This window comes from Podarcis erhardii (genome assembly GCF_964252035.2).
Source record: "Podarcis erhardii genome assembly, chromosome: 9".
NCBI classification, from domain to species: Eukaryota; Metazoa; Chordata; class Lepidosauria; order Squamata; family Lacertidae; genus Podarcis; species Podarcis erhardii.
The window spans coordinates 75,356,762-75,378,027 of NC_138512.1; the positions used below are offsets into that span (position 1 = coordinate 75,356,762).

A 21,266-nucleotide genomic window follows, 5' to 3' on the forward strand; every position below is an offset into this window, starting at 1 on the left:
GAGGGCAGACGCGGCAACTGGACTTGCTTGTGGTCAAGGGCCCCTACATTAGCTTACTGGGATTGGCATGGTTTGGACCACTGGGGCTAGCCATCACCGGGGAAACCCCAATCATCACACCTGTCAAGCCTAATGGTTCGGTCCGCATCTGCGCAGACTACAAATGTACCATAAACAAGGCCCTCACGGCCCACGCATACCCAGTGCCAGTGGTCAGCCATGTCCTTGCCACCCTGGCTGGGTCGAAAATTTTTGGCAAGCTGGACTTGGCCCAAGCATATCAACAGCTGCCAGTAGATGAGACCACAGCAGAGGCACAGACGATTGTGATGCACAGAGGAGCGTTCAGGGTAAAGTGGCTGCAATTCGGTGTCAGTGTGGCACCAGGCATATTCCAGAATCTAATGGACTCTCTCCTTAAAGGGATTCCTGGTGTCACCCCCTTCTTCGATGATGTGTTGATTGCCGGGCCTACACCAGAGGAGTTTGAGGACCGCCTCTGCACCGTTCTGCACCATTTCCAGACGGTGGGTCTCAAGGTGAAGCGGGAAAAATGTCTACTAGGAGTGCCTCAGGTGGACTTTCTGGGATTTATGGTGGATGCAGAAGGGGTCCACCCGACTGGGGACAAGGTACGGGCCATTTGTGATGCCCCAGCGCCCAAGAGCAAGACTGAACTTCAGGCCTTCTTGGGACTATTGAACTTTTACCATTCCTTCCTTCCCCACAAGGCGGCGGTAGCGGAGGCCCTACACAGACTCCTGGACAAGCGGGCCCCTTGGGTGTGGGGCCAGTACCAGGAGGCTGCATTCCAGGCAGTCAAGGACTTGCTTGTCTCAAACTCGGTCTTGGCACACTTCGACGAGAGGCTGCCGGTGGTGCTAGAATGCGACGCCTCACCCTATGGCATTGGCACTGTCCTGGGACACCAACTCCCGGATGGAAGAGAGGTACCGGTGGCATACTTTCCCCAGACACTCAACGCAACCGAGCGGAACTACTCGCAAATCGACAAGGAGGGTCTGGCAATCGTGAAGGGAGTAAAAAAATTCCATGATTTCTTGTACGGGCGGCCCTTCACCGTGGTGACTGACCACAAGCTGTTGCTTGGCTTGTTTGCCCCCCAAAAGCAGACCCCCCAAGTGCTGTCTCCTCGCGTCCTCAGGTGGACAATTTTCCTTGCCAGCTACCAGTATGCACTGATTCACCGCCCTGGGAAGGCGATGGGCCATGCGGACGCCCTCAGCAGGCTACCACTACCGGAAACAGGCCCCGACCCAGCACCTGCACAAGAGGTTATGAGCCTGGAGCTGCTTCCCGACCGCCCCATTCAGGCACAAGAATTGGCACACCATTCCAAGAAAGACAGGGTCATCTCCTGGGTCCTGGACTGGGTGTGGAGGGGATGGCCCAGCAGCAGCCCCGGGCCAGAATTCGCCGGCTACACAACCAGCAAACATGAACTGTCGGCCCACAAGGGGTGCCTGTTATGGGGAAGCAGGGTTGTTGTTCCCTAGCCCCTCCGCAAAAGGGTCCTCACAGCCCTACATGAGACACACCCAGGGGTAGTAAGAATGAAGGCCCTTGCCAGGAGTTATGTGTGGTGGCCGGGGATCGACGGAGAGATAGATGCCTGGGTCAAACACTGCCAGGCCTGCCAAGAATCCTGCCCGGATCCCCCAAGGGCCCCAGTCTAGTCCTGGGAGTCTGCCCGAGCACCATGGTCACGCCTGCATGTGGACTTCGCTGGCCCCTTTCAGGGGAAAACATTCTTCATAGTGGTGGACTCCTACACCAAATGGCTGGAAGTCGCACTGGTACCGTCCACTTCTACGTCCGCAGCCATCTGGGTACTACGCAGGCTGTTTGCTACCCACGGTCTCCCTGACACTCTCGTCTCAGACAATGGGACCGCATTTATGTCAGGAGAATTCCAAACTTTCACAGTGCAGAACGCCATCCGCCACATCCGTTCAGCGCCATTCCACCCTGCCATCAATGGCCAAGCAGAACGCATGGTGCGGACCACCAAGGACACCCTTCGCCGCATGACACAAGGGGATTGGGAGTACCGCCTTGCCACATTCCTTCTAGCACAGCACAGCACAGCACCCCCAGCTCAACGACTGGCCGGAGCCCCGCCGAACTACTAATGGGTCGGCGCCTTGCAATCAGATTGGACCGCCTTCACCCCGATAGAGCTCAGGATGATGTAGTGGTGGGGGAAGGCAGGAACCCCCGGACCTTCAAGGCCCATGACCCAGTGTACGCAAAGAATTTTGGGGCAGGCCCAGCATGGGTAGCTGCCACAGTCACCAGAGTCACTGGCCCCGTGTCGTACGAGGTGTTAACGGATGGGGGGCAATGCTAGTGCCACCACTGTGACCAGATATGGCGACGATTCTCAGGAGAAAATCAGGAGGAGGACAGATCAGAGGAGTCCCAAGGGAACAGTGGGGCAGTGAGGCCCATAGAACAGGAGGGGCCAGCAGGAGAGGCAGAATCAGTAAATACAGAGAGGACCCGCAAGGCCGAAAGGACACCGGAACCAGAACCATGACTGAGCGAGCCGGTTGCGCCAGACCAAAAAGCCCCATCACAGCCAGCATCCTTGGAACATGAGCCAGAACCTAAACCCCGGACCAGGGAACACCCCAGGCCGCAACGCACACGCAGGCCGCCGGCGTACCTTGAGGACTATGAATGTGACCTCCCAGGCAGGACTGGAACTTAGAGGGGAGGGGTGTTATGTACTGAGTTGAATAGGATCCAAACTGCAGCAGTCTGATTGGTCCTAGAACAATAGGATCCAAATTGCAGGAGTCTGATTGGTCCTAGAACACTAGGATTCAGAATGCAGCAGTCTGATTGGTCCTAGAACAATGCAGCAGTATGATTGGTCGGCAGGAACCACCCAATCATGCTGCAGATAGAAGTGAATCCACAACCTGATTAGCCTACAGTAGAATTCCGGAATTAGCCAATCATGTGCAGCCCATTGTGTAAATAATGTATATAAGCAGATACTTTGAGGGGACTTTCATTCTTCCTCCTCACCACTATGAGCTGAATAAAGAGCATGAAATCACTTTGCGACTCTGAGTATATCTCAGGGGCAATTCCTGATCAGATGCCTGTTTACTTCCTGTGCCCCAGAAAATACACAGCCGGGGCCCTTGGTGGGAGATTTCCCCACAATGGCAGAATGGGGGTGGTGAGGTCGGGGCTTCCTGGGAACATTGGCATGAGCACTAGATTGACGTCGCCTGTGCCACCCAACGCTACCCAGGTAAGATGCAGCAGCATCCGTTTCGGGAGGCCGGCCACTGTGGCTTCATCCTGCCAGGTGATGCTGGTACCTTCATTTCTGTTAAGATAGTATCAAGACCATCGGTGAGCCTGCTAGGAGCTGAGCGATATGGCGAAACGGGAATTTCACCTGCAAAATTGGAACTTGGCCACCTTGTAACAAGACTTGGGGGGGGGGTCCCCCTCTTGTTTGCGTATCCCTATCTGTTCTTGCCATGCCCAGATGTGAAACTGACAGTTATTGTTGTCCAGGGAAACTGATGATCTTACAATGGCGTGATTAAAGAGAGAATCTGAGCGTGGCCAGCCAGCGGGAAGGAAATCTAAAGATAAGATGTCCTAATCTGTCCCTTTGCCGGGCGCTTTCCCCATCTGACTGTTTGTATACCAAGATGGCTCCGGTTTGCCAAACAGCTAAGCAAACCGCCTTTGAGTCCGCCCAGGTGTGTTTGCTCTTCAGCTCGAGCTGTTCATTTTGGGGGGAAGTTGGGTGAGCTGCAGAGAGCGGAGATTTTGTGTGGTTCAACAGGCAATGGATTTTTCCACCTGCCTTGTTCCACCCTCCAGCCCTCACATCCTTTCCCAGACCATCTCTTTGAGAACAGTAGAAGCTGCTGGGAAGAGAGGAGTTCAGGGATATAAAATAATAATAATATAAAAAATGATAAGTTGTGTGTCCTTGTTTCCCAGTATGAACCTTTTGCATTGTTTTGTGTGTTCTGTGGTATTTTATGCCTTGTGACTTGCTGTTATTTTTTATTGATTACAGTTTAAAGGTAAAGGGACCCCTGACCATTAGGTCCAGTCGTGGCCGACTCTGGGGTTGCGGCGCTCATCTCGCTTTATTGGCCGAGGGAGCCGGCGTACAGCTTCTGGGTCATGTGGCTAGCAAGCTGCTTCTGGCAAACCAGAGCAGCGCACGGAAACACCGTTTACCTTCCCGCCAGAGTGGTACCCATTTATCTACTTGCACTTGATGTGCTTTCGAACTGCTAGGTTGGCAGGAGCAGGGACCGAGCAACGGGAGCTCACCCCGTCGCGGGGATTTGAACTGCTGACCTTCTGATCGGCAAGTCCTAGGCTCTGTGGTTTAACCCACAGTGCCACCCGCGTCCTCTGATTACAATTTAGTAATTCTTTATTGTAATTGATAACTATTAAATTATTTGCTGATATTTAATTTGACTGTTTACTATTATATTCTAATGCATTATTGAATTTTGCTTTATTTGATATAAGTTGTACATTTTAAAGTTATTGTGATTTTTTTTTTTTATTGGATCATATTGTTATCACGTGTGTGGTCTCTGCTGTCTCTGTTGTCTATGACATCCCCCCCCTTTTCATTTCGCTTTTTATTTGTTTACTGCCTTTCTATAAAAGCGAAATGAATAAAGGGGGGGGGGAATGCCACCACCTGCCCCACCAATCTTCTCCATGGGAGAAATGAGCAAAACATCATGTTGCTTGTAAAATGGTGGGGACAAATGGGGTGTCCACCAAGGCCCTGAAATTCTTCAGAACAGGGCTTCCATGTGCCCAGAATTTCCGAGACATAGTCAGGATTCGGCCCTCATAAACAGCGTCCGGGCGGAAATTGCAAATAAGCTCAATTTTTATTTATTTATTTTACGGAACAGCTTTTGTGTCCGGATTTTGCCTTTTTGAAATATGTCAACCCTATTTCAGACGCTTCAGTGTCAGCTGTACAAGCACCCCATGGCTTCCCCCAAGGAATTCTGGGAGCTGTCGTTTGTTCAAGGAGATCGTGGCGGCTCTGTGACAGGTGAGCTGATGCTCCCAGAATCCTTTAGGAAAGTCACACGCTTTAAATGTGTGGTGCGTACGGGACTGGAGTGTGTGTGGAAACTAGCCTAGTACAGTCATACCTCTTGTTACATTTGCTTCAGGTTAAATCTTTTCAGGTTGCTTCCCGCGGCGACCCGGAAGTGCTGGAAAGGGTTACTTCCAGGTTTCGCCACTCGTGCATGTGCAGACGCTCAAAATGACATCACGCGCATGCGCAGAAGCGGCGAATCACGACCCACACACGCGCAGACACGGGTTGCATTCTGCTCACGTTGCGAACGGGGCTCCGGAACGGATAGCGAAAGGGAACATGGACATTTGCTGTTTCACTCTTTTTTGCCTCTGGCCCCCAACATATGGCCCCCCAAAGGGAAATGTGGCCTTCAGTCTTCAATAGTAATAATAATGGCAGTATTTATGGTATATGGGACACGGGTGGCACTTTGGGTTAAACCACAGAGTCTAGGGCTTGCCGATCAGAAGGTTGGCGGTTCGAATCCCCACGATGGGGTGAGCTTCCGTTGCTCAGTCCCTGCTCCTGCCAACCTAGCAGTTCGAAAGCACGTCAAAGTGCAAGTAGATAAATAGGTACCACACTGGTGGGAAGGTAAACGGCGTTTCCGTGCGCTGCTCTGGTTCGCCAGAAGCGGCTTAGTCATGCTGGCCACATGACGTGGAAGCTGTACGCCGGCTCCCTCGGCCAATAAAGCAAGATGAGCGCCGTAACCCCAGAGTCGGCCACAACTGGACCTAATGGTCAGGGGTCCCTTTACCTTTACTTTATTTATGGTATATGCCATCCATTCCTGTTCTAGGGTTTTCTATACCATCAAGATGGGTAATATATATTTGCCTCTTTTTTATGAGTACAATATGGCAGGATGGGATGTGTTATGGTCATCTACGTTACTTTTGCGGTTTGTTTCGCTTCTGGGGAAACTACCCCCCCCCCCCAGTCGTTGCTTGAGATCGCGCCACCGGTTTGCAGCATTCATTTTACTCTTGGGAGTTCTCTCTCTCTCTCTTTTTTAACTGAAAAAAATTATTTATTAATATTAACAACAAAATAGAACAGTACATCAAAACAAAGAAGAAACAGTTCCAAATCTTACAGATTAAAACACAAAACAGAATGAAATAAAAAGAAAGAATAAAAGAAACGAAGATAAAAGACAAAGAAAAAAAGAAGAAAGACAGAAATATTCCCAACACCGTATTCATCGTTATGTAACCAAAGTTGATAAAACTAAGACTTCCACCGACCTCACAACCCTTCGTTTCAGTCTCGTTATATCTCTCTGTATTTCCTTATTATCTCAATCCTAATTTGATTATGTATATATATATATATATGTCAATATTCCTTTCCCTTTCTATTCATGAGGTCATTCTAAACTCAACCAGATTTTTACCCTTGAACCTTGTTTTTTGAAGCATTCATTCAAACAGTCCCATTCCTTCTTCACACAACTTTTTGGTTTTTGTCCTATTATGTCCACCAGTTTGGCTAACTCTAAGTATTCACAAAGTTTACATAGCCATTCTTCCCTGGTAGGTATTTATTTCCCTTTCCAGTACTTAGCTACCAGGATTTTTGCCGCTGACGTCGCGTATAAGAATATTTTAACTTTATCTTTTGGAATGTCATCATTTAATATTCCTAATAGGAATGCCTCTGGACTTTTACTATAAGTTATTCTTAGTATTTTCTTTATCTCCTCATGAATCGTGCCCCCAAATTTCCCAATCTCTGGGCATGTCCACATATGGTAGAAGGTTCTGTTTTGTTTCATACACCTCCAGCACTTATTATTGTGCATTTTGTTCATTTTAGCCAGCCTTTCCGGGGCCAAGTACCACCTATGATACATCTTCATATAATTCTCTCTTATTAAATAACATGCTGTGAAGTTTATGGTTTTTGTCCATAATTTTCCCTACTCTTTGTATTCTATTGTATGACTAGATCTTGTTTCCACTTTTTAGTGGCATTTCCCTTTTCTTCTTTTTCTGATTATCCATTCTGACGCGGGTGGCGCTGTGGGTTAAACCACAGAGCCTAGGACTTGCTGATCAGAAGGTCAGTGGTTCAAATCCGCCCGATGGGGTGAGCTCCCGTTGCTCAGTCCCTGCTCCTGCCCAACTAGCAGTTCAAAAGCATGCCAAAAGTGCAAGTAGATAAATAGGTACCGCTCTGGTGGGAAGGTGAACGTCGTCTCTGTGTGCTGCTCTGGTTCACCAGAAGCGGCTTAGTCCTGCTGGCCACATGACCCGGAAGCTGTACGCCGGCTCCCTCGGCCAATAAAGCAAGATGAGCGCCGCAACCCCAGAGTCAGCCATGACTGGACCTAATGGTCAGGGATCCCTTTACCTTTAACTATTTGTAGATTTTTAAGATACAGTGGTGCCTCGCAAGACGAAAAGAATCCGTTCCGCGATTCTCTTCGTCTAGAGGTTTTTTCGTCTTGTGAAGCAAGCCCATTGACGGCTTAGCGGATTAGCGCTATTAGCGGCTTTTAGCGGCTTATCGGCTTATCGGATAAGCAGATGAGTGGCTTAGCGGCTTAGAAAAAGGGGGGGGAAGGGAAAAAAAGTCGGAAAAACTCGCAAGACATTTTCGTCTTGCGAAGCAAGCCCATAGGAAATTCGTTTTGCGAAGCACCTCCAAAACGGAAAACCCTTTCGTCTAGCGGGTTTTTCGTTTTGCGAGGCGTTTGTCTTGCGGGGCACCACTGTAGTCTTTTGATTATTGTATAATATTTCCTTTTCCCACACTGATTTTTTTTTTATCAAAACCCTTTGATATTTTTTATCCTTCTTGAACGTTGCTGCTAGCTGGTGATATTCTAGCCAATTTACCCCACTCTGTTTTAGTTCAATTTTTTTCACTTTCACTGCTCTTGGGCATTCTCAACGCAGCCTCTGAATACCATGCCTCTCCCTCTCCCCCCCCCCCCGCTTTGCAAGATAACCAAACATCAGCACTTTGACGCTGAAGGGTCAGTTACGCGGTGAGCTTTTGTTCCCGTGTTCCAGGCTGGGTGGCGATGCTTGGAGCTGTTCATTTGCCTTCAGCTGATTGCAGGCAAATGTTTACCTGCCTCCCTTCGCCTTTGGAAAGGAGAACTCTCTTTCCCCCAGAAAATGCCTTGTTCAGTCGGTCATCAGGAGTGGGTGTGTTGCTTACATAGGGTTCTCGTATCAAGCAGGGGAACCAACCCGGGACTCCCGTTTTGCAGTTCCAAAGGCAAGGTGTCAAGGCTGAGAGTTGCTTTAAAGGTACCAAGAAGTCTCTACTGCTACACGTCACCCCAATCTCTGAGCATAGAGGGGCTCCAGGTTGTTCCAGGTGCTTTTACAAGTTTGATTTCCTCGGAATGAAGGTCAGCAGAGACTGTGGTGTCTTTAAGATATATGGTTTTATAATAATAATAATAAATTATTACTTATACCCCACCCATCTGGCCAGCTCCCAACAGAATATTAAAAGCACAACAAAAACCAAACATTAAAAACTTCCCTAAACAGGGTTGCCTTCTGATGTCTTCTAAAAGTCAGATAGTTGTTTATTTCCTTGGCATCTGATGGGAGGGCGTTCCACAGGGTGGGTGCCACTACCGAGAAGGCCCTCTGCCTGGTTCCCTGTAACTTCGCTTCTCACAGTGAGGGAACCCCCAGAAGGCCCTTGGAGCTGGAGGGCTGAACGATGGGGGTGGAGAAGCTCCTTCTGGTATACGGGGTGTATTATTTACACCTATGTACAACCTGAGCATATGATGGAGGTGCTCACAAAACATTTATCAGGGAGAGGCTTGATTGCCCGGGCAGCAATCTCTGAAGAAACACTGTCTCCATTTGGTCTCAGTTTTGGACATACCTTGCTAAATCTCTGACTGGAGATGGGGGTGTGGGGGTGTACGAACACATCTTTTCCACAACGCACCTACGTGCGAAGGAGGGCATAAGGACATTAAGGTGTAACAGAGCACAAGTATTCCTGTTATACCCAATGGCTTATTTCAAACTGTTGGGAATGCTACAAGCCAGCCTGTTGCAAAGAAATGAATGCCTAAGAATAGCCAAAGGCACACCCAACCGAGCAGTCAGAGATTTAGCTGAATCCGAACACTGGAATTTTTTTTAATAGCAAGGTATGTCCAAAAGGCCAAAACTGAGACTGAATGGAGACAGTGTTTCTTCAGAGATTGCTGCCCAGGCAATCGGACCCCTCCCTGATAAACAGGGACATTGGAAACATACAACAATAAATGGTTTGAGGGAGGTTACCAATATTTCAGCAGGTAGAGCAGAATAAATCTAAAATTGCTCTCCTTCAGAGGACCCTTGGGTGCTGTCCATGGTGGTCAACACAGAGTTGGAACTCTGTCCTGGGAAAACAACACCAACCAATTGCTCTGGGTTTTCCATTTCCTTCCTCCAGTCCTTGCCTTCCTTTGTGGCCATTCCTCCTCGCACACAGGGCCGCAAAACTGCCAGTTCCAGTCCCCATCCCACACCACACGCTCCTTCCCCGCCTCTCACCTTTCCCCCCTTCAGAACGGGTGTGGCCAGAGTTTCCGACTCTCAATTGTTTTAACAGTGGCACCGATGGAACGACCACACTCCACCTCTGTTTGGCTAGTGAAATGAAGAGAGCAGACTGGTGAGAAAGGATTGTGTGCTTGGTTCTGTTGTTGAAAACAAATGCCTGAACTCACAGACGCCCTGCTCTTTCATTCTGTACCTGCATAGCTGTCAACTTTTCCCTTTTCTTGTGAGGAATCCTATTCAGAATAAGGGAATTTCCCTTTAAAAAAGGGAAAAGTTGACAGCTATGTGTATCTGGCTCGGGTTGGTAGATCTCGGGTATGAAGTAAAAGGATAAACTGCATCCCATGAACCTGACATCGGCCCGCCCCTGGTTTAGGCTATGTTTTCTGCATGCTCCCCTCTTCTCTGGGCTAATTGCCGCTGCTTGACATCTGTCTCCCCAGTATTCTGGTCCTGTTCCCTTCCCCTCATCTCACGTCCATTTACATGGCTAGCTAGACTGATCAAAGGTGGTCAGGTGGTGGCCGCCCTGCTTCCCTGAAATCTGAGATGTAACCTCAAGGTAGAAGGCGAGATATCAAAAGAATAATAACCATAATTGTAACCTGCGTAGAAGAACTGGAGGCAGCGACATAAAAGCCAGAATCCAGTGCAACAATTATGAGTTCTCCATGCCCATCCTCCTTGTGAAGTCTTCTTACATCCTTTCCCACCAACGAGGATGCTGAACACATCAACTGGTCAGGATCCAGGAGATAGATAGCTGATATTCTGAAGGAACATTGGTTCCCAAACTGTGATCTGTTTTCTTTCAGGTTGTGGCTTCCTTCCCCATGGAGGAACAGCCTTTTGTGAGTTTGGGCAAGGCGGCTGGACTTGGCCACCATCTGTGGGGCACATCCTCCTAGGACAGGTTCTCAACCATGGTTTGCCTGGTGCACCTCAAACACCAGCAGGCTTCCACCAGGTACTCCCGGACCTTCCTGTAGCCAAAGACCACAACGTATGAGCTGGCCGAGTAATAAACGGAAGACAGGATGCCGTAGAGGGCGCTGAGGACGCTATTTTCGAAGCTGCTCTTGATGTACCCCGAGGCAATGGCGATCCAGACCATGTCGTTGGAGATCCAACAGACCACATATATGGACAGCAAAGAGAGCAAGACTTTCGTGGCCTGGGCAGTGTGCTTGTTCCAGCTGCCGCTGGTGACCGAAGAAGCCGCTTTCACTTTTCGGCTGTGCTTGCAGAGAAGGTCGATGATGAAGACATTGAGGACGATGACCAACAGGACGAAGACGAGGTCCAAACTAACCGAGGCGTATGTGGTGAACTTCATGGCGAAGCTCCCTGTGGACCTTAAGCAGGTTGACGTCGCCAGGTAGGCGATGGTCTTGTTCCTTCTGCCCACCGTCTTCTCATACTGCAAGTAAGGTATCTGTAAGAAGATGCTGACTATCCAACACCCGGCCAGGGTGCTGTTGACGTACTTGCCCTGGTGCCGGTAAATGAACTTGGACCACCGGTAGCTGGGCCGACGGATCTTGATGAGATGCAGGAAGCTCAGGTTCTCCACCGACCAGATGCTGATCAGTCTCAGGGTGTGGTATGTGTAGAGCAGGATCCTGCAGCCCAGTTCTCCAAACACCTTGGTGCTGCTGAAGATAAGGAGCCCCGGAATGGCCTTGTAGCAGCAGAGAAGGAAGTTCACCAGGGACATGTTGACAATGATGCGGTCCAGAGGCTGCAGCGATTTGTGCCGGATGGCGTTGCTGATGAAGGCAAAAAGGACAATGAGGTTTCCGACCATGCCGACGAAGGACGACAGGTACATAAGGATGGATGTCGCGAACATGAGATTGTGCACCATGGTGAAGCAAGGTCTCGCGTGCACATTACCGGGTTCCAGACGCCTCACTTCTTTGTTTGGCTTCCTTTTGGTAGCTCTCCGGTCTGACACAGGACACCAGCTTCTTTGCAACCCTATGAAAGGCAGGTGTCCGGAAGGCGATTTCCCCCCTGCTCATGAGATCCGGGTGTTCTTTTATATAGGCACAACTTCTCCTGGCGCACTCCCACCGGGGACATGATTACTCTGCTATTTGCATAAGGCTTGTTATCTTATTTTCCTGAAAAGGGTCAGGTGTAAAGCAGATTAGCCAGGGGCTGATAAGAAATGTGCCAAGGCAGGGAGGAAACCGAGGGAGGGAGCAGGATGCAGGAGGGAACACGAGGAGGCCATATACGTGGCCAAAACAACTTTCAGATGCGCTCGGAGGGGGGCAGCCGAAGGGATGCCCATCAGGCGATGTCGGACTTCAGTTGGCACCAGCCCCAACCAGCGTGGCCAGTGGTTAGGTGTGGTGGGAGGTGTGGCCCACCACATCTGCAGAACACCATGTTGACTGGCCCCGTGTTATGTACTCAATGCACCGCTCACTCTAATTTATGCCGCTTTGAATTCACCCTCCATTCTGCAAGTGCAAAGAAGGAGATTTGCAGCATTCAAGATCTAGCTAGCGAGCTGTATATACACAGAAATGTAGAATTGTTGAATTGGAAGAGGAAGAGTTGGCAATGGCAGAGGCAGCAGCCGACAGATCTGCCAAAGGGGGTCCAGATCTGCTCCCCAGTGCAGCTGCCTCACCCTGCTTCCTGAGTGGGCTGGTCCTCCCTCCCCAACATTACTAATGCCCCGCCTAGTTAGGGGGCAGATTTCTAATTCCGCCCCGCCCCACAGGCTGCTACTACCTAGGTCTAATCCTGTTGGCTCCGCTTTCTCATAAACACACCTATTGAAAGGTACAGCGGGTGGGAAGAGATTTGGGGGTGGAGAAACAGTGGGTGGGGGGGTTAAGCACAAACCCTGCTGTTTCTCCCTTCTCAGTTACACTGCCCAATTGGAGAGATGCTATGGGCTGGTCCTGCCCTGTCCGTTTCCTTTCAAACACACATTTTAAAAGTATTGTCAAAAAGTGGTCAGTGGGAGGAGGGTTAAGCACACAGCTCCCTGGGTGCGCCTCCCTTCTCATTTGCACCATCCAAAGCTGTTTTCCTTTCTTTTCTTTTTTTATAAAAAAGACATGGGTAGGTCTTTAAGGAATACGTCCTTGCATAATCTGTAGTTCACACCTGTGGCCGTGATCTGGTGGTAAGAGGGAGGTTGGATTTTGCTCACAGATGCTATGAGAACACACAGCTGGCTACTGAATTGCGGCAAAGAGACATGCAGAGGATCTCTTGGAAACAGGGAAGTGCCTTTGTTGTTGGTTGCTGGGAAATCTGCTGAGGACAGAAATCTTTATCCAGTGATTGAAAACCGGTGTCGTTCAACCATTGTTGCAACCAGGAAAGGACCCGCCAGTCATTTGTCATTGTTCTTGCTCCAATTTTGTTCTTTCCAAAGTTTACCTTCTCCACGACCCATGTTGGATGGGATTTTGGGGGGAGAGAAAGGGGTAGCCTAAATCTGGTTCCAGACCCTCCAAGTTTCCCTATTTTCCAGGGATGTCCCTAGTTTTAGAGAAGCTGTCCTAGTTTCTGATTGGATCCCAGAATGTCCCACTTTTCCTTAGGACGTCCCTATTTTCATGGGAGAAATGTTGGAGGGTATGGAGTTATCTGACCCCTGAGGCATCTGAAGGCAATCCTGTATAGGGAAGGTTTTTTTAAAAAAATGTTTAATATTTTGTTATGTTTTTATATGTGTTGGAAGCTGCCCAGAGTGGCTTGGACAACCCGGTAAGATGTGTGGGGTATAAATAGTAAAATTATCATTATGGAATGGGACGTCCCTATTTTCATTGGAGAAATATTGGAAGGCATGTGATTCCCATACAGTTGAAGGCCTTGAGAAGAGAAGACTCCCTGGAAAAGACCCTGATGTTGGGAAAGATGGAGGGCACAAGGAGAAGGGGACGACAGAGGACGAGATGGTTGGACAGTGTTCTCGAAGCTACCAGCATGAGTTTGACCAAAATGCGGGAGGCAGTGGAATACAGGAGTGCCTAGCGTGCTCTGGTCCATGGGGTCACAAAGAGTCAGACACGACTGAACGACTAAACAACAACAACAAGCACACCCAGCTGCATGGCTCCGAAAAGGTGGTTTATAAGGTTAAAACGTCGATACACTTCAAAGTCGATGGGAGTTGGATAACACCTGAAGGATGCTGGGCTGGAGAAAGGTGGATCTTGTTCACAAAACAGGTAGCTGTTGTGTAATGATGGTGTCTCCAACGTTGCACCTCTGGGCACCATGCTTCCCTCAGTCAACCCCCTTCGGTGATCCCCAAGGCTGCCATAACCTTGTATTTTAATCTTTTCATTAGGGAAAAGAAAATAAGTGGGGTAGGGTTTGGTTGAAGACAGAAGTGCCTGGCGTGCTCTGGTACAAGGGGTCACGAAGAGTCGGACACGACTAAATGACTAAACAACAACAAAGGGTTTGGTTGGCTGGGTGGGGGGGCACCCTTTTGTGGGGGTCGCTTCCTGTTTTCTTTCTCTGCGTTTCCTTTGGCTTTGGTGTGTGTGAATATTTCGCCTGCTTTTCGGTGCTGGTTAATAATAATAATAATTTATTATTTATACCCCGCCCATCTGGCTGGGCTTCCCCACCACTCTGTGCGGCTTCCAACAAAATATTAAAATACAGTAATGCATCAGACATTAAAAGCTTCCCTAAAGGGGTCTGCCTTCAGATGTCTTCTAAAAGTCTTGTAGTTGTTTATTTCCTTGACATCAGATGAGAGGACGTTCCACAGGGCGGGTGCCACTACCGAGAAGGCCCTGTGCCTTGTTCCCTGTAACCTCACTTCTCGCAGTGAGGGAACCACCAGAAGGCCCTTGGCACTGGACCTCAGTGTCCAGGCGACGATGGAGGTGGAGACGCTCCTTCAGTTATACTGGGTCGAGGCCATTTAGGGCTTTAAAGGCCAGCATCAACACTTTGAATTGTGCTCGGAAATGTACTGGGAGCCAGTGTTCCAGTCACCAGACTAGCTGCCGCATTCTGGATTAGTTGTAGTTTCCGGGTCACCTTCAAAGGTAGCCCCACGTAGCGCGCATTGCAGTAGTCCAAGCGGGAGATAACCAGAGCATGCACCACTCTGGCGAGGCAGTCCGCAGGCAGATAGGGTCTCAGCCTGCGTACCAGGTGGAGTTGGTAGACAGCTGCCCTGGATACAGAATTGACCTGCGCCTCCATGGACAGCTGTGAGTCCAAAATGACTCCCAGGCTGCACACCTGGTCCTTCAGGGGCACAGTTACCCCATTCAGGACCAGGGAGTCCTCCACACCCGCCCGCCTCTTGTCCCCCCAAAACAATACTTCTGTCTTGTCAGGATTCAACCTCATTTTGAGTATCGCCAGTTTTCCTTCTGTGAAATCGGTCTCTTGTGGGCAACCTCAGCAGTTTCTTAGCTTTCCCAATATTGCCTCCAGACACTGGGGATTCCTGGTCTAAATGTGGCTGTCTCAAAATTCTGCTTCTCCCATAAGTGGTGTGTTAATGTCAGAATGTGCTCTGCTGTGTTAGGATGATGACACTGGACCCTGTAAGAATAAGACACAGAGACTTATGGTCTGTGTGTGTGGTTTGGGAGCTGCACGGCCAGGGAAAAAACAATGCTGTCCAGGGTTGTAAAAACTGCAGAGAGAATAATTGGGTGCACTCTTCCCACCTTGGATCAAATCTATGCTTCCAGGTGCCATAAGAAAGCGGCAGAGATAGCGCAGAATAGTGCGCACCCCGGAAATGATCTCTTTCAGCTTCTGCTTTCTGGAAGAAGGTATAGGGTTATAAAGGCCAGGACTAGCCGCCTGAGAAACAGTTTCTACGCAAATGCAATTCTGGTTCTAAATGCAGCATAAGGGGTCTCTATAGTATAGTGTATTTTAAAATGGGGTTTCAGAGTTTTTAGGGGTTTTTGAATGTTTTATGTAGTTTTATGTAGTTTTGTAGTAGTTTTATGTAGTTTTTCAATTTCATTGTTCTGCATGGGACAATGACAATAAAGATATCGTATATCGTATTGTATATCGTAAAAACAGAGTTGGAAGGGGCACCCAGGATCATCTAGTCCACCCCCCGCCATGCAGGAATCTCAACTAAAGCATTCCTGACCTCTGCTTAAAAACCTCCAGTCAAGGAGAATCCACTGCCCATTGTGGTCCTCTGTTCCACTGTCAAACGGCTTTTACCGTAAGAATGTTATTCCTGATGTTCAGTTGGAATCTCCTTTCTTGTAACTCAAGGCCATGAGTTCGAGTCCTGCCCTCCAGAGAAGGTATAAAGTCGCTACTCTGCGAGACTTGCTGCAGTCACTTAAATGTCCCTTGAAAACATGCTTAATTCCATGCGGAAGGAGAATCTCACATACATAAGTTAGCATGGTTTTGATAACTGGACATCTGTTATGGGAACTGCTGATGCTCATTTTGTGGTCATGTCAAGGGCTGCATTTCTACTGCTCCACTCTAACTAGGCTCATTTACTTGCCACCCACTCAGAGCAACCAGATCTACCTTGATGACATTATTGGGGTTTCTGAAAAAGCTGCGCTCCCAGTATCTCCACGCCCTTGCAGACCTTCTCTGAACACTCCCAATTGTGTCAAAGATCTGCTTGCAACATGTGAAGTTAATTACTTTGTGTTGAGCTGCATCGGGGAAATGTGATTTTAATTAAGCAAGTGTGCGTCACGAAAACATATGGGAGAAGCCAGAAAAACACTAACACATTAGCAAAAGGGGGTGAATCGTTGTCAGGAGAGCAGCAACGCTGGCAACCTGCAGAAAGTTGCATGCGCTCTCTCTCTCTCTCTGATCGCTTGCTTGAAAAGATCTGGGATATAGCTGTCTTGGTTCATTGGTGAGCTGGGCCACAGGAACTGTCTCGTGCGTGCCTAGAGTCAGGATCAAAAAAGCTGTGGAACAAGCTGGACGTTAGGAATGAAGGACAAGCCAGGACCAAAGGGCAAGCTGGAACTGAAGGACAAGCCAGAAGTCAGGACTGAAGGACAAGCCAGGACCAAAGGGCAAGCCGGAACTGAAGGACAAGCCAGAAGTCAGGACTGAAGGACAAGCCAGGACCAATGGACAAGCCAGAAGTCAGGACTGAAGGACAAGCCAGAACTGAAACACAAAAGGATACAAGAACACATGGGAGTTCAGGAAGACCAATTTTGCTCAAGCAAGGTTCAAAAAGAACAATAAGCCCTTTTTATACTGCTTCCTGTCCAGAAGAATCCCACAAACAGTGAGTGGAGGCAACGTACGTTGATGAAGAGGCTGCCACCTGCAGTTCAACAGCTCAGCCACATGAGGGAGCTGCACACAGACCCAGCCATTCCTGTAAGCTTCATTCTTGAAAAACTTCATTCGTGAAAAACCCAGTCCTTTGAATTGACTAAGAGGGCACCCTCTGATGAAGCAGACAGCATTATTAACTCTGATGCACCGAATCACGCTGTGTTTAAATCATAAAATGCTGCACTTTAAATGCACAGATATTTATCACTTTTAATGCAAGAGTATATAAAAAGTGCAGGTGGCCAGTTGCATTTCCACAGATGCATTCGCCCACCTTTCTCATGGAAGAGAATAGCTCTTCTAAGAGGGTATCCCTGCTACACCATCAGGCTAAAACAAGGGCAGGCCCTGGGTAGGACTGCCCCCATGTGGACAACCATCACAACTGCAGCTTGGCAGTGGTACTTTTGGTTTTTTCCCTGGGCATTCCTCCTATTCTTCTTTGGAGATCCCTCGTAGCCGAGTAAGATTGTCTTCCATAAACACGGTTTTAGCAATGAGTCCGTTAGTGACTGTGGAAGCCAATTCTGGATCCACACGTCCTTCCACAGTGGGGACATTGGTTTCCGGGCGGGAGTTGATCATGGTGTGGATTTGACAAGCGCATCTTCCTCTTAGCACATTTCTCTCTTGAGTCCTGAGTTCGAGTGTCTTCAAAGCCCATGACACCTTGGTAAAGGCTGTTCTCCAACTGGAGCGCTCGCAGGCCAGTGTTTCCCAGTTGTCAGTGTTTATACTACATTTTTTTTAGATTTGCCTTGAGAGAGTCTTTAAACCTCTTTTGTTGACCACCAGCATTACGCTTTCCATTCTTAAGTTCAGAATAGAGTAGTTGCTTTGGAAGACGATAAACAGGCATCCGCACAACATGACCAGTCCAACGAAGCTGATGTTGAAGAATCATCGCTTCAACACTGATGAGTGATAGGCCAAGCTTTTCGTAAGCTTCTGCAAAGATATTCAGGATGGTTTGGAGATCATCCTCTGAGCATGCACAGACTACGTTGTCATCAGCATACTGAAGCTCTATGGCGGAAATTACGGCAACCTTACTCTTTGCTTTCAGCCTGCTCAGATTGAAGAGCGTTCCATCTGTTTGATATATGATTTCTACTCCGGTGGGAGTTTCCCTTCCACAAAGTGTAGGATCATGGCAATGAAAATAATGAATAGAGTTGGGGCAATAACACAACCCTGTTTAACACCTGATCCCACTGTAAATGGTTCATTTTGAGAGCCATTGTTATCTGCGATTGCTGCTGTCATATTATCATGGAGGAGCTGAAAGATGTTTACAAATTTATCTGGGCAGCCCATTTTCAGAAGGACAGTCCACAGGGCATTACGATTTACAGTGTCGAAAGCCTTAGTCAGGTCAATAAACGCCATATACAGGGGTTGGTTTTGCTCTCTGCATTTTTCTTGAAGCTGTTGAGCGGTGAAAATCATGTCCACTGTGTTAGAAGGAGGCTGGAATGAAGTTATGTGGCTTTAGCAGAAGTATTATAAAGGACTAAGTAAAAATAGATTGTTAATGGATGAAAGGAGGGAAGGTAAAGTTACATTGTATCAGGATAAAAATTGGGAAGGATGGAAAGGATTTGTTGAAATAGCTAACCGAACTAGAATACAAAAAAGGGAGGTGTGAGGAGGTCGCTGAAACAAGTAAATGAAAGTTAATAACATTGAAAGTATTGCATGTGTTTTTTTTCTTTTAACTGTTTTTGTTTACTTTTGTTATGTATATGTAGTATTTTTGTCTTTGTATTGTATTGTATTGTATGGTTTTGTTATGTTTAATTCTTTTTCTTTTCTTTCTGTAACTTTTAAAACTTTAATAAATATTATTTTAAAAAAAGAAAAAAAAAGAAAATCATGTCTACCGTCCCCCTAGAAGGCCGAAAACCATTTTGGGATTCAGGAAGGGTCACCTTGGATTTTGTTAAGAGACGGTTTGCTAAGATCCTTGCAAGAATTTTGCTGGCTGCAGCTAATAGAGAGATGTGCTCCCTGCATGGGTTGGCGCAGGATGCGGCTCTGTAGCTAGAGGTCAGAGGTTCATCAAGATCCAATCTGTTGGTGCATGAACATCTACTCTTGGGTTCTCATTTCTTTCTGCAGCAGTGTTCTTTTAACAGAAAAAAAATCTTGCATCTTTTACTTTTTTTATAGCAGCAGCAGCATTCCACCTCTCTCTTAGTGAAATTCCCATTACAGGAATAAACACCATTTAGAGACTTGGGCAGGCCACTCCCTCTCAGTCTAAGCTACCTCGCAAGGTTGTTGTTGTAAGGATAAATTTCTCAATCAAGAGTTATCTTCTGTCCATTATGAATCAAGCTTGGCTTTCTGGCTGAGCCATCTTGTCCAAGTAGCGAAAGGAATCGATTTTGATGATGCAATTTCAAAATTTGAAGAGAACACAAGTTAGGAAAAAAAGATTTTAAGTGCTTGTGCTCACAATGTTAAATAAATAAACCCGAAAATAACACTTGCAATTTTATCTTATTTTTCCTTCTTTTAATAATTTCAACGTGGGGAGGGCTGACTAGAAATTTTCCACACCGGGCACCACCTCACCTTGCTACACCACTGTTTAGAGTCTTTATTATTTACAAAACTTTACGCTGGCCATTAATAAAGAAAGAAGCAAATAAAGAAACACAATATTTTTCTCTTTTCAGCCATCTGGTCAGAGACCTAATGCTGATTCATTCACATACTCATTTTACACTGACCCAGACTTAGCTGATCCCATGCCCTGGTAAGGACACCTGTTGCTGGGGAAATTTTCCGTTGCCTAGCAACTTGTTCAAGGCCATTTACAAGTTTCTTCTAGAATATTCCAATCACCAAGTTTCTCATGCACCACAAGGACAGTGCAACTCCTAGAACTGTCCATCCGGGAAGAGACAGATGAGCTTCAGCAGCCAGCATATCTGCTCCACAGAAGGATATTCTCCGATCTTAGATCTTAGCTTTTCTTGTTGGGCTACCGGACAATATGTGAGATGTCTGCATTCTGTCAAGGGCTGGGCAAATCAGTTTAACTTTTATAAAAATGGGCGCAAATATGGGGAAAGGAGCAAAAGAGAACCTGTTTTTCCTTTTGCAGGTTTTGTTTCTGCTGCCATCTAGTGGCCAGTTCAAGGCTTTAGCAATTGTGGCAGGAGGGAGAGGGATGGACCAGAAAACGTTGTTGTTGTTAAAATGAACATTCAGAAAGGGCTGGAGGTGTTTCTTCTTATCCATGTGTAGGCAGATATACTTGGAGAATTTGATATTTGCAGATCTTCACATGTACTGGCCTGGTCTGCACCTCACAGACTAAGGTGAGAATTGGAAGGTCAGGTTCCGTACTTCTGTCTGAAATGCTGGGGTGCAGTTTTGTGTTAGCTTAAGTCTATCAAAATGCCTTTTAAATCATATGTTTTGAGAGAAAGCACATTATTTATTACTTATATTTCCCCCCGACCTTTCCCCCAGGGAGCTCAAGTTGTTTGACGTGGTTCGTCTCTAATTTTATCCTTGCGACAAGTCACAAGAACCCTGTGAGGTGGGTTAGGCTGCAAGAAGGTGGAGAGCCCAAGGCTGATTTGAACCCAGCTCACCCAAGTCTTAATCTGCCACACTAATCACTCGCCCACAAAGTCTCTCCGCACCAGAGAGAGTTGGTTTTCATGTGGATTAAAACAAAAAGCAGATGAATGCAGAAACAAACAGAACGGAACAGACTTGCGAGCACATGCACGAAGTGAGAAAAACAGATCTATTCATCTCTACCTAAAAGTGATCTAATAGGTCTTTGAAATATAGAATTAATCATTTAACAAACACAGTTTTAATAAGCTGATAACACAGGCTTTTGGCTGATAAACATTCAGTGTCCTTTTAAATGTGTTGGTGGAAGGGGGCTGTTGCATTTGTTGTTGTTCTTGTTTTATAATGTATTTTGGGTTCTCATTTTGCATTTTTATGTTGTGAACTGTCCTGTGATCTTTGGATAAAGGGCAGTGTGCTGGTCCTGGGGGGTTACAGTGCGGCGTGGTCCAAGTCCAGTCTGAGGTCAAGGGTGTGGTATGGAGGCTGTCCATCAAGGCTGAAGCGGGGTCCAAGGCAAGGAGTCGGGTGGGGTCAGGAACTCTGGCAGAAGAGCAGGACAGGGTGCCAGCAGGAACAGGTTACCACCAATGTTGCTTGTCCCAACCTGGGACTGGGCTGGCTGGCCCTGAGGCATAGGGCGGCCCTGGTCCACAGGTGACTCGCCTCTCCTGGCCTGGAGGCGAGCA

At 47.6% G+C, this 21,266-nt stretch overlaps 1 protein-coding gene and 1 long non-coding RNA gene across 3 annotated transcripts; one reads left to right on the forward strand and one right to left on the reverse strand.

Annotated features, from left to right (window-relative positions):
• Nucleotides 1–9,432: 9,432 nt before the first annotated feature.
• LOC309350515 (olfactory receptor class A-like protein 1) lies at nt 9,433–11,771 on the reverse strand. Of its 2 annotated transcripts, XM_081877488.1 has the most exons (2): nt 11,566–11,771; nt 9,433–11,438 (listed from the first exon to the last, which is right to left on the reverse strand). In XM_081877488.1, exons 1-2 carry the CDS (start codon nt 11,691–11,693, stop codon nt 10,574–10,576), a joined length of 993 nt encoding a protein of 330 aa, XP_081733614.1. In that variant the 5' UTR covers nt 11,694–11,771; the 3' UTR covers nt 9,433–10,573. The 2 variants fall into 2 exon arrangements, with proteins under 2 accessions (XP_081733614.1, XP_081733615.1); XM_081877489.1 differs by having other exon boundaries at nt 9,433–11,634.
• A 7,852-nt stretch (nt 11,772–19,623) lies between these two features.
• Nucleotides 19,624–20,727, forward strand: LOC309349347. The gene is made up of 2 exons (XR_014159863.1): nt 19,624–19,983; nt 20,464–20,727. It is a non-coding gene; the product is annotated as an uncharacterized lncRNA (long non-coding RNA).
• The last annotated feature ends 539 nt before the right edge of the window (nt 20,728–21,266 follow it).